Source organism: Pezoporus occidentalis, unplaced genomic scaffold (assembly GCF_034315485.1).
Source record: "Pezoporus occidentalis ecotype Australia unplaced genomic scaffold, CSIRO_AGI_Poc_V1 ctg208, whole genome shotgun sequence".
Lineage (NCBI taxonomy): Eukaryota > Metazoa > Chordata > Aves > Psittaciformes > Psittacidae > Pezoporus > Pezoporus occidentalis.
The window spans coordinates 203,698-217,060 of NW_026913943.1; the positions used below are offsets into that span (position 1 = coordinate 203,698).

Sequence of the window (13,363 nt, forward strand, 5' to 3'; positions counted from 1 at the left end):
GTGGCCAACGACACCCCCCCCCGCCCCGGCACCTCCGGCGCATGCGGGGCGCGGAGGAGGGAGGGTACCGCAAGGGGTGCCAAGGAGATGGAGCTGCTGGAGCAGCGAGGATAGTGAAGGGGATGGAGCACAGGCTGAGACACTGGGGCTGCGCAGCCTGGAGAAGAGAAGTGGTGCGGAGAGCTTGGAGCAGCTTCCGGTGACTTAAGGGTGCTACAAGGATGCTGGAAAGGGACTCCTCATCAGGGACTGTAGTGATAGGGCAAGGGGTGATGGGGTCAAACTGAAACGGGAAGTTCAGGTTGGAGGTAAGGCAGTTCAGCCCTGTGAGGGTGCTGAGGCGCTGGCACAGGGCACCCAGAGAAGCTGTGGCTGCCCCATCCCTGGCAGTGTTCAAGGCCAGGTTGGACACAGGGGCTTGGAGCAAGCTGCTCCAGTGGAAGGGGTCCCTGCCCGTGGCAGGGGTTGGAACTGGGTGAGCTTTAAGGTCCAAAACCATTCTATCCTTCCATGATTCCATCAGTTTGGCTTCAAGGCGTAGCGTTTCGAGGGAAGGAGGGTGGTGAAAGACGGCTGCAGACATGCTTTCTGGTTAATTAAGCTGTGCACATTCCAGCTCTCACTGACGGCAAAAGGAGCACCCGCGGGATAATCTGGGCGCTGCAGGAACTTGCCCAGGCAATTACTTGATAATCCCATGTATAGATCCGTTCTGGCAGGCAAGAGCATCTGCTTTATGTGTTCACAGACGTAGCAGCTCTCCCCTTTCCTTTCTGTGGCAGTTTATAAGCACCAAGCTAGCGGTTTCCTTACCCTGGCTCAGGAATGATGCATTATCCAGAGTCTGGTTGTCCATGACACAGATCAGGACAGAGACAGTGACACTGCAAACAACTCACCCTTTCCACGAGCACGAGGAAGAAGAAGATGAAGCCTCATGCTTGACCTTGTGCCCACCTGTTTGCTGCTTCAGAAGAAACCACACTTCTGTTCACAAACACAGGATGCTCATGCACCAGCGGCGGGTTTGATGGACATTAGGTTTTAACATCGGGTTGCTTGGGAGAGCTAGTCTTTGAAAGATAAAACGAGTTCAGCAATCAAGCAGTGCCAAGTCATGTCTTACCTGCTGTGTTACACAGCTCTGGACTGGACCAGAATAGCTTTCAAGGGCAAAAAGAAGATCTCAGAAAAGACTGCTACAAGAGCAAGCACTGGAAATTGATTTACTGGTCTGTGCCTTTCTAATTACTTCTGTTGCTTTCACCCCACTGACAGTGGGCTTTGTTCTCCCCTCATGACTAGCCCATAGGAAACAAGATGCATGCATTACTCAAAGCCCCATCTCCTGTTTCCTTACTCACAATGTAAGCTTCTTTCCAAAGCCTGAACTTCAACAAGTGCTTTGGTTTTGAAGTAACAGAGTAATGCCTTTGCCCAAGCATGTTCGCTGCTTGAATCTCCTGCAGTTGTTTTATGTCCAGTCAAGCAGTTTTAATGAATGTATCTGAGCATCTCTTGCTCCAGATGTACTAGAAACTAATACAAAGTTAAGAGGAAAAGGCCTATTAAATTAGATTTAGGCTAAGACACAGATCAACTGCTGCTTCCCCCACAGCAACACACACAGGAAATGAACACAAACCCAGGCTTTGTCCATTTACAAAAATAGCTCTTACTGAGGTTTAATGCCTGTCTCCATTTTACAGATGTTCCACTGAAAAAAATCAACCTGCATATTTTATATATATATATAAGAACAGAACTCACGACAAGTTGGAACATCGCCTCTGAGCTCGAGTCTTGTTTGAATGAGTGTAGAAGGTCACCTGGGTAAAACCTGCCTTTAGCTTGGTACAAATGTCTGTGGTAACGTCAAGTTTTCCCAACATTGATCCAGAGGAAACAACAGAACAAAGACTTCACAACAGAAACAGTAATTCCTCACAATACAGATAAGGAAAAAATCTGGTTTAGGTCATTAAAAAAAAATGCACCAATGTTTCCATGAACTATTAAGCAAAAAAAATGGCTACTATAGAGTTAGATAAGGGAGCACCTACAGGTTGGATCTTTCCTGCTTAACTTCACTAGGAAGCTAGAAAACTCTTTCTGGAGATAGGAAACCACCAGCAACCGGATCCTGACGAGGTAATCTTCATTACCTGGAAGTTTTGCAACTGCAGGCAAAACAAGGCGAGTGTTTGACCCTCTAGAGAGGCAAGCAGGCTGCTTTTAGAGACTCCTTATATTACAATTCTCCCTCCTCAACAAGGTTTCCGAAGCAAATGCTGAAACTGTCTCAAGTTAAGATATAAATAAATAAAGTGGAGTGACAGGACTCCAATGGGATATCCTGACTTATGCTACAGCAGAAAAGAAGTCTCTTGTAAATCCGAACAGAAAGTGGTTTGAAGTAATTTACACGTGGATCCAGACCCTGTGACGCTCTCACTTGGTTTTTGGTTCTTGTTTTCTCAGGTATTCGGGAGATTTATGTGGGATTTGGAGAGATGAACCGTATCCATTCCCAGGAGATCTGGATGTTGTCACAGGTAGCCAAGTGTTGCCAATGGAAGCTAAAACTGAGCTCTACTGCCCCACCACAGTGCTTAGTGAGGCAGGATGGGATTTGAATCAACTCACACCGATGCTTTGAGTGTCCCTTTAGTCTCGAGTGTGCAGGTCTAGGTTCAGAGCTGAGTTTAGGACAGACAGCAGCACTATTTATTAGCACGTATTAGTCCAGTCTCACAGCAATTAGAAAAGACTCAAGTGGCTCTTCAAGTTAGTCTGAGGACCAGGAGAACAGTGATGAAGTGGCACTATCCACCTGATGCACATGCTGCGGGGCTCAGCAGCGGTAACTCGGGGTCCCTGCGGTTATCTGAAGGCAGCAAGTGAGGTTGGGCACCTTTTAGTTCCTGGACTCGGAGGATGTGGGGCTGCGAACTGTTGACATCAGGTGGGACTTGTATGTCTTGCTCAAGCCAGTCATCCAGAACTTGAGCAGCTTGACGTTGTCCTCTTCGGCAGCCCCCAGGATGCTCAGCAGTTTTTGGGTATCCTCCTTGGGTCTGCTGTCCACTTTAGTGAATTTGAAGAGGACCTTCACTTTACTGTGGGCACAAGAAACTCCTGTCATTACAACGGATTTGCACATGTCAAAGAGGGAATGAGCAGTAAACTGCAGCTTCTCTCGGCACCTATTGCAAGAGAATGTTAATAACAGCTTCAAGCAGTATCCTGTGGAAACCTCCCATGCTTTGAATGAAGAAGAGTACAAGAAAAGGGGGATTACTCATTTCCACTTGTAATATGCACAGTTCTAGTCTGTTTCTTCATTCTAATGGAAGGTAAACCAATTCATTGTGACAACTGGGAACCTCCCTAGGAGACACATCTAGTGCCAATCAGGCCCTAAGGTAAATCCACAGAATCTTAACGTTCCATGAATTATTCCACATGACTGTCTGGTGTTCCTTTATACCTGCACCCTTAAAACGTAGTGCCTCAAGGCACAATCATGACATCTGTTTGGCATGTTATCTGCACCGGAATATAGCTCACATGGACAGGCACTTTTGGATTTGCAGGCTTAATCCTCACGTGTATCAGGCAGACAAGTATTGTCACGTAGGTAAACCTACAGATGTGTGAACTGAAGCATAAAGGTTAAGAACTGCTGGCAGGCAAAAGGACTGCTCTTCAAGGTACTTCCAGTACCCAAAGGGGGCTACAAGAAAGCCTGAGAGGGGCTTTTGACAAAAGCCTGTAGGGACAGGACAAGGGGGATGGCTTTATACTGAAAGAGGGGAGATGTGGATTAGATACTGGGCAGAAGCTCTTCCCTGTGAGGGTGCTGAGGTGCTGGCACAGGGTGCCCAGAGAAGCTGTGGCTGCCCCATCCCTGGCAGTGTTCAAGGCCAGGTTGGACACAGGGGCTTGGAGCAAGCTGCTCTTGTGCAAGGTGTCCCTGCCTGTGGCAGGGGGCTGGAACTGGGTGAGCTGTAAGGTCTCTTCTAACCCAAACCATTCTGGGATTTCTATGACTGGAGTAGAACAACTCAGATATTCCCAGCTCCTAACAGCAAAGCCAACTACTGTCAACACTACAGCAGAAGTTACCTGACTACAAGTTTGTCCTGTACTCTGCTGTAACCATTCTGGGATTAGTGCCAAAGCTGTTTCTCTGAAAGCAATGCAGTCACACTTACTTCATCCACTCCTCCTTCAGGCAGACAAGGCACTGATCCACAACATCTACAGAAAGGTTCTGGTTGGTCAGGGCAGCTTCGATCTTGTTCAAGATTGTAGGACCAACTACAGCAGCAGAAAGAGGGGGAAAAGGGTGAGAAAGAGAACACAAACTATAGGTTACCCGCTTACACCTTTACTAGTCATTGTTAGCAAGGACCAGTCCATTTAATTCTATGGCCTGGATACCTGCTGGAATTACAGATAAGAATACATATTTGTTCCACCTCTTATTCTGTTTAAGTCCACACTCATTTTCCACCAGTTCTTTGGTCTGGTGCATTAATGCAGCTTCTTCTGCATGGAGAAAGCTACACTATTCATAACAGCACAGCCAACTTCAACATAGGATTTGGCTCTATTAGTTCACAGATAATAATCTTCCTTGAGTCCAGAAGAAACCTGCATATTCCATAAGGAGGAAAATGTTCCCCCCAGTGGCCTGTCTTGATTTCACTTCAATGCAGCAGGAGCTAAAGATCATCCCACTAGAGAAACACCTGATCCAAGAAGCAACATGGAATTCTGTGAAGGAACAGGACTTGCAACAAAGGGGCCTTTGTTTTCTTCAGACCCATTTTAAACTGTTGTTTAGATTTTGTTGGTTCTAGTTTCGTATCAAAAGCTCCTTAAAAAATGCCAAGTTATGAAAAGTCTTCCTACTTTGTATAATACACATAAAAATATAAGCCCTCAGTTTTGAAGTCTCTGCTTCCTCTTCTTAAGGGCAGTTCCAGGGTACTTAGTAAAAACCCAAACCAGCAACCATCCCAAGGGATTCCTCTCCCCAACCACTTTTGGAATTCCTTAGGAGGCTTTTCTCCCAGCAGTCCACAGCCTAATAACTTTGATGCTGTGGTGGAGAAATGACATTTCAGTGACTATTCTAGTCCAGAAGCTTCTGGACATGACACTGGTTGGATGGGAAGTAGACTATTGTAATCATACTGTCAGTATGCATTACACAGGGAGTAAGTCTCTGCTCTCCATTGCACCTGTACTTTCAGAGCACAGAGCAGGAAGGATTTAACCATCTGCCACATGGGAGATGAGTAATGTCATAGTTCTTGTAAGCTAGATGTACTCAAAATAAACACACAGTATTCCAGGATATAAAGTGTTCACTGGGGGTTACACAAGAATTTCCCTACAAGTACTGCTATTTTTAGTCAAGCAAAATGCTGATCTGGTAAAACAAACCCTTCATAATTAAACAGACTGCAGTAAACCTCATCTCAGTATCCAACCCAGTTGTTTTCTGACCCTAGTACCTGAACAGCATAAAAAGCAGTTAAAGATCAAGATGTGTGTGTAATCTCCGTGATACAGGTTCTTCTGGCTTTCAAATCACCCACCTCGATCTGCTGCCACAGGGCTGCCGCTGGTGACAACAAACTCGTACTTGTTGAGGGACTGCTCCTCATCAAACAGCGTGGGGTAGAGGCTGGACCGGGTTGCAGCACGAACTTCCACAAGCACCGCAAACTCTAGAGTGACAAGAGCCCAAAAGAGCATTAACTGAACCAGCCCAGGTGCTAAACTACAGCTCCACGCCCTGCTTGGAGAAAGCACAGCTCTGTCAGTGTTTGGTCCAACTGTTGGCTATGCCTGCTCAGTGCTTAAAGCAGGTGTCACACCTCTCCACTACAGGGATACAGGGAAAACAAAATGATGTGGTACAAGTTTTAGTTCATGCAGCACTGTCAGACTATCTGCCAATACTCCATAAAGAAAATAAGACTCTTGTGCCCTTTAACACGACAGGGGAAGGAGGGGGTTCTGCACCAGGTTCTTACCAGATGACAGGATGTGGGATGGGATTTGGACGTGTGGGCTAAGCCCTAGGAAGTTACACCGGTACGCCTCTTCATACTGGTCACTGTAGGGGATGATCCGCACGCAACCAACAGGCAGCATAGTCTAGAGAAGGAAGGAAACAGGTCAGGAGAAACCCTGGAAGTAAAGGAGTACAATACAATTTTCTTCCTGACTTCCAGCGAGAAAGACTTGGAGCACTACTTGGGAGAAGCTCCTGATTTGGGGGATCAGAAATATCCCCCCAAAATCAGCTTGAAAGTTGGAGAACCACAACATCCAAAGGCTGAGTCTCCTTTCTTTGGTGGCTTTTTTGTTGGTGGTTTTGTGTTTTCAAACCCACGTAGGTCAGACCACATTCTCCATGAGATTAACCGTCAGAGACAGGCCATTATGAAGACTGGACTATTAAGGAAATGCATGTAAAAATATGCAACCAGGAAACACAAGGAAAAAGCTTTTACCCGTAGCACATCAAAAGCAGACTGGACAAGATCCATATCTCGAGCTTTCCAGATGACCTGGTTCCCCATCAGAACATGCCAAGCCAGCATGCGGAATGCTGAGGCCCCCAGAACCTGGAAGAAACCCCAAACCATTCTGCATTGGTTATGAGAATCAGTGAAATGTCCACTAAAACCATGCCTGCCACATAAGAACATGGCTAGGACTGAACAGCAGAAACAAACATGAGAATTTAGCAGGTCTTGTACGCAGAGTAGTAGCTCTAAACCACAGCACCAAGATCAAGTGTTTTGGGGCAGGACTGAACAGCTTCTGATAGATGGTAACAGCTTTCAGGCATTTCTCTGATTTGGGTTATGCACAGAGATGAAACAATGTGTTGGACAAGCCTCCAAAGGCACACACTTGCAATACAGTGCTGCAGTTCCACAGCTTCGAGCCTTCTAAATTGGGAGACAGTAGAACAAAAGGAGGCTGAAGACATAAAGCAGGTACTTTTCCAGGAAAACAAGCTGATGTGACAGAGACCGTGGGTCAAATGCACTGCACCTTCCCCCTCAGCCAGGTAACTGGAAGCACTGGAGAGAAGCTTGATGCGTACAGAACCATCTGTTTGCTTGTAAATGGTCTTTTTTCCTTCTGAAATACTTTTGTTTTAAGCAAATAATACTTGGCTTTGGGGATGCTGCACGACCTCTGTGTTAAATTACTGTCACTGCTTTTGGGAAGAAGAGGAGTGCGGAATTTGATGGAAATCATATGATCCCATCCCACATGACTGATGATCACTGGAGGCCCACATGATCTAGACGCAGTGAACACTGTGTTATGAGCTGTGCAGGCTCTGGGTTGAACACAGAGCCAGGGAAGAAGTGCAGACTGCAGGAAATAAATGTATCTTTTAAAGAACAATTGGGAGAAAAGAGGTTATTAGCTGGGAATTCAGCATCAGTAACATAGAATCATAGAATAGTTAGGGTTGGAAAGGACCTTAAGATCATCCAGTTCCAACCCCCCTGCCATGGGCAGGGACACCTCACATGCTCCTCTCTTACCTGCCTCATGTGCCTGAGAGAGCGAAAGACAGACAACCTTCTGTGAGCTACATTCCAGCTGTTGCAATCTGGCATCAGGGATGTTTCAGGTGAGCATTTAGATAGTTCCTGCCCTTCCACAGCATCTGGCTGGGAAGAAGGTTTCTCTTCTTCCTCAGAACCATCCCAGCCTTCTGATTCTTCCTTCAGATCTAGCAAAAGAAGGGCAGAGAGGTCGTAAGAACTGCTGCTCTCTAGGAATAGGAACTACCTACACATGCTGCAGCCAATTGATTTTGGCTGGATGTGGGAAGAGAGAGTTCAGAACACAGCAACTGGAAGTACTGGCACCACAGGCACACCCAAAGTCTTAACAAAGTTTAGGAATTCAGATAGAAGATAAGCACTTGAAGCTTCAGGAAGGAATTTCCAGCTTCTAGAGAACACACAATCACATCTTTTGACCAGTTCTCTATTCTTGTTTTAAAGGGCATGGCCAAAGCTTTGAGGCAGGTTTGGGAGATTCTAAGCTAAGTGGATTCATAAAATAATTCAATGCAAGAAATCAATGACGATCCTTTAGAAATGTGGTAGAAAAAGGAGCAAGAAGCCATTACACAGTGACTGCAAATTCTTCTGGTTGTAAAGATTCATTGGAAAGGCCAAGCCAGCCAGAGAGAACAACAATCATGATGATGCAACACTCCTACTCAAGTAACCAAGATCATGTGCGCATGCAGAGCCTACGAGGACAAGGATTTCACGCTCCTGTCAGTCATCTCTACATGGGAAAGCACATCAGCTACTGCAGAGGCTGCCACTAAAGTTGATGAGAGATGGCTGTGCTTATGATGCTGATGAGATGAAAGAATTTGGTGTTTTACCATCCAAAGAGGGTCTTCCAGCTCTGGAAATCCCTCTCACCTGCAAGTTTTTCCATCTGAACAAGGGTGTCTTCTGTTGGTGCTCCCTCCAGAAGCTTCTCTGTAAGTCGGCTGCCACAAGCTTTCAAAAGCCTGGAAACGTTGAAAGAAACATAAGCAGCATTCATTAAACCTGCAAAAGCCTAGCAAGACACTTGGTGTGATGAGCTCAACAAAAATCCAACCACTAACCAACACGTATTTGCTTTCAACACATCTCTGTGCCTTCCTCGGTGTGGTAACTATCAGTGCATCTTACAACCACTGCCACACAGAGTCACAAAAAGACTGTTCTGCAGAACACTTATCCCCCACCCAAATCACATGCCGGTGTTGCAACCCTCTCTGTGGCATCTTTCCAGGGAAGTCTGATGAGGAAGTCAGGTACTGGAGCAACTGGACTGCCACAGACATGCTACTGTGCACCTCCCACACTGCCTATCACAATACTCCGGCACTTCCAGGTGAACACTCGCTGTACTTCAAGTGCAAATCCAAGGTACAACACACTGAGGGTAGGAGCATCTTTCCATGCTGTCTTCCACGCCTACTTTCATACTGCAGAGGTTTTTCATTAGGTACACATGGCTTCCATTAGCTGTCACATTAGTAGGTTTATTTCATCTCTAGCACGACCAAGGGAGGGGATTCTTCACCTCTATGCTGTTCTCATGAGACCCACCAAGAGCACTGCATCCAGGTCTGGGGCTTCCAACACAACAGGGACATGGAGCTGTTGGAGTGAGTCCAGAGGAGGCCATGGAGATGCTGCTCCAGAGCAGCTCTGTTCTGGAGCCAGGCTGAGAGAGCTGGGCTGGGTCAGCCTGGAGAAGAGCAGGCTCCTTAAGGGGAGCTCTTAGAGCAGCTAAGAGGGGAGATTTAGACTGGATATTAGGAATAAAATTCTTTCCTGTGAGGGTGCTGAGGCACTGGCAGAGGGTGCCCAGAGAAGCTGTGGCTGCCCCATCCCTGGCAGCGTTCAAGGGCAGGTTGGACACAGGGGCTTGGAGCAGCCTGCTCTAGTGGAAGGTGTCCCTGCCCATGGCAGGCAGTTGGAACTGGATGAGCCTTAAGGACCCTTCCAACCCAGACCCTTCCATGATTATTTCACAGCAACAAAATTTTTTTTGCCCTAAAGTCATCAGCAGGCTGCCATCTTCTTGTGCTCAGCTCCTTCCACTTCAGAAACTACTTAGCAAAGTCCAACTTCCTACGTCAAGAAGAAAAACAACGGCCAAACACTCAAATCACATTTCCACCCTTTCAGAACATGCCAGTATTCTCTTCATGAAGGAGGTGTAGAAGCTAGAAACACAAGTGGCATTACCAAGCAAAGGACGTATGCAAACATGCCCAGAGGTTTTCATCGTTGGTCAGGGACGTTAAGGAGCGGGCTGCGTTGCCGTTCCGCTGGTGCAGGAAGGGAGTGAAGGCCGTGTTCATCCGCTGCGCACGTTGAGGGCAGCCGTACTGCTCTGCTTCAAACACCTACACCATGGAAGAAGGGCAGTGTAAGAGACTGAAAGAGATGTTTACGTAGAGCTGAGGCAAGAAACACCCGATAAAAGTACAAAGTGAAAAGGCACATCACACACAACCATCCAAAATACACTGTAAATTACGGGAAAAGAGAGGGAAGGGACATCTTATTCTCAGATTGACTAAAATGACCATTAAGTGCTCCAAAAGCATGATCCTTCTCAGCTTTAGTTACTTAAATTTCTAACAGAGCTACTGTCTAGCAGTTAGGGCTGTGAAGTGTGTTACGACTGCTCTAAAATCTCAGAGGCACTCTGTTCCTTCCCTCCTGCCCCCCAGATACACACCATCCCCTTGTCCCTTGTGTCAACTTTAACGTCCACCCTGACTGCAATGAGCTGGATCAGCTTTTTGACTCAGCTGCACATCAGTTATTGTAATGTTTTACTAACGTTGAGTCAAACAGACTCTGTGCACTGACCTACCTTAAGCGCTTTGCCCTGAAGCTCATCAATGATGCCTCTGATTTTTCCCAGCAAGAAAGGCCAGGAGTTGATGAGGTAAATCCGGTCCATCATGATGGTGATGATGCTGTACCAGCGCTGGAAGCCTCGAGCCAGGCTGTCTTTGATAAAGAAGGTGTGGCTGAACACAAAACCATGCTGTTCATCGCCAAAAAAAATAGGGCCTTCCCGTCCTGGGCAGACCTGAAGGGGAAGGGCACATACACCAAAGTGGTTGAGCAGATCACACAGCTGAAATGGTAATAAACTGCACAAAGCTTCCTACTCTGAGTGAAGAAAACAAGCCTTTTTTAGGCTGCTATCGAAAATATGTGGTCAAACAGACCTCCAGAGATACCCTACAAACACTATAAAAGCTTCAATTTAATAGCATGTTAAGAACTCAGTTCTATTCAGTGACAATACTGTTGAGAATCCACAAGGGATTTTGCTGATCCTGACACACAAATGCTCACTGATCTGTATGGTTCTCCCTTCGCTTCTACGAGATGTAGAACGTTAATGGTCTACAAAGATCAAATATCCCTTGGCACTAAACAACAGAGTCCAATGTTCTTATAAACCCAGTTTATCTTACCGAGGAAAACAATGAAGAGGTAGGAGCAAAATCAAGGGAAACTTTCAGTCTCACAAGGTGAGAGGAAGGAACCCTCAAGTTATCAAAGATCAACCTTAAAAGCTACCATCAAACCTGGCATGGACACACTTTTGTGTCTGCCTTTCCACCTCCATTCCCTCCTTGCTTCAGGCTGCACAGAGCAGTCAGGATGAGCAGAGTGCTGATACCTAAAGCCATGGCCAGGTTTTCTCCCTGCTCTCCCAGACAGTTACCTCACAGCTCAGACTGCGAACACAGGCCTGGCGCACGATGCTGAAGAGCTGGGGGTGGTTTGGGTGCTGGTGGCTGACGTATTTGATTGACGTTTCCTTGTCGTGGCTGACGTATCCAGGATGTCCTCCTGCAAGAGAGCGGCAACCCTGAAGATAGAAAAGCAAATCCAGCCATAAATGAGCATGCAGTTGTCTAAGGTTTCCAAAGGCCTCTGCATATGCCCTTCAAAACATAGGGAGATGTTAGTTACACCTCTTGATGACAACACAGATTACTTAGAAGACAAGAAACAGGAGTCAGGGTGAGGATTTGGACCCAGCTCCTCACACAGAACTTTGTGTGATATACTCCCTCTCTTCTTATGCTCATTTTCCACTATTTAATTTGATTGTGAACTTGGTGCTGGCTTTACAAGTGGTAAAATTCAGTTAACAGCAGCTCTGAGACCAACTGATCTAACAAAACTGACCAAAACCTAAAGGAAACCAAATAACAAATACTTCAGAACAAACACTAATAGGAGACAAGGACAGGAATGACTGAGAACATATGCTTACTCTACTCTTTTAATGCCTTTTGCCTTTTCTTTCCTGTTTCCTAATCAATACTGCTCTTAAAATGACTATTAATAAACGATTAGACCCTCTTCGAGCATAAGGAAAGCACTTCCCAGACACAAGAGATTCACAGAACACAAGGCTTAAGGAGACCTCAAGATACCATCTTGAACAGTTCCTTATCCTTTAGGATCATTAGGAGGACTCACAGATCTTCTGGTACCAGCAATCACGCACAAAACAAGCGCAGATCACTGTTTGTCCTCTCTTAAACAACTGGATTTGCATTAGCGAATCCAAGAGCCCTTTAGTTAAGGCAGAGGACACCGATGTCCACACACAGATCTCCACACTTACCTCACACATATCTGACTTCTTCGGCCCTGGGCTGCTGGAGTCAGCGCTGGCACCTTCCGCTGGGCTGTGCGACCGGATGCGGCTGCTCATCTGAATGCCACCTTCTTCCTCTTCTGCCTGCTCATTCTGCCCGGAGATGTCCCCGCTGCCCGCGCCTTGGGGGAGCGGTGAGTGCAGAACCTCAGTACAAAAGAGGGTGCGAGGGCCGTGGAGCTCACAGAAGTGGCAGAGGGCAACAATAGCATTCATAGTGAGAGCTCAGCACATGCGTCAGGCCTCCTGCGGGTAAGGGAGAACACACACAACATCAGAACGACACGTATTAAAGCATCTCCTTGGCCTGGTCACCACAGGTCCTGTTCTGTACCCCTACATGGGCGGCTGCCCTTAAGCTCAGCCTAAGGAACCAGCACAGCTCCACCACGGGGTGACCTGAGCAAGGCCCAGCCCTTCGCACCCGGACAGGGTGGGAACAGCGCTGATTTAACCCGGGTCAACGACAATAACCCGCGACACCGCAAGCCCCAGTGGGGACGGGGACTGGACCGGAGCCCCCCGTGACCGGTTACCTCTGCTCTTACAGGGACAGGCTGGGGTCTGCGTGCCCGGACACCACCAGCGCAGCTTCCCCGTGCCCGGAGGCCCTCAGGGGGTAACCGGCTCTACTCAGCCCCCTCGGACCCGAACGCCTCAGGCCCAGCCGGACCCAGGCCTGCCTCCCCGGCCCCCCCGGTCCCGGGCACCGGCGACCCGGCCCAGACCGCTCTTACCGCGGCTCCGGCTCCCCCGTCCCGTCCCGTCCCGTGCCAGCGGGCGCCTGACACTGACTGACCCACCGGCCCGTACCATCCCTACCGGCAGCTAGGGGGGAAGAGGAGCCCGCAGCTTCCCGACTGCACACCCGCCGCCGAGGAGCGGCAAGGAGAGGGAGCGGAAAGCGGGAGAGAGGGAAGGGGAGTCGGTTCGTACCGCGGTACCGAGCCGGGCCTCCCCGCCGCCCTCCACACGATCCCCCGCTCCCCCCCCCCGGTGCGGCAGTGACTCGGCCCACGGCCGCCCTCTCCACAGGGGCTGGGCAAAACCATTACTAAGAGAGGGGGAGGATGAGAAGGTCCGGAAC

At 47.9% G+C, this 13,363-nt stretch overlaps 1 protein-coding gene across 5 annotated transcripts; it reads right to left on the minus strand.

Annotated features, from left to right (window-relative positions):
- Positions 1-1,651: 1,651 nt before the first annotated feature.
- On the minus strand, positions 1,652-13,363 carry FLCN (folliculin). Of its 5 annotated transcripts, none has more exons than XM_062618967.1 (12): positions 13,213-13,363; positions 12,244-12,522; positions 11,329-11,475; positions 10,459-10,680; positions 9,822-9,982; positions 8,496-8,587; positions 7,593-7,783; positions 6,537-6,650; positions 6,054-6,177; positions 5,613-5,744; positions 4,218-4,323; positions 1,652-3,119 (listed from the first exon to the last, which is right to left on the minus strand). In XM_062618967.1, exons 2-12 carry the CDS (start codon positions 12,490-12,492, stop codon positions 2,918-2,920), a joined length of 1,740 nt encoding a protein of 579 aa, XP_062474951.1. In that variant the 5' UTR covers positions 12,493-12,522; positions 13,213-13,363; the 3' UTR covers positions 1,652-2,917. The 5 variants fall into 5 exon arrangements, with proteins under 5 accessions (XP_062474951.1, XP_062474952.1, XP_062474953.1 ...); XM_062618968.1 differs by having other exon boundaries at positions 13,099-13,231; XM_062618969.1 differs by lacking the exon at positions 13,213-13,363 and adding an exon at positions 13,014-13,078.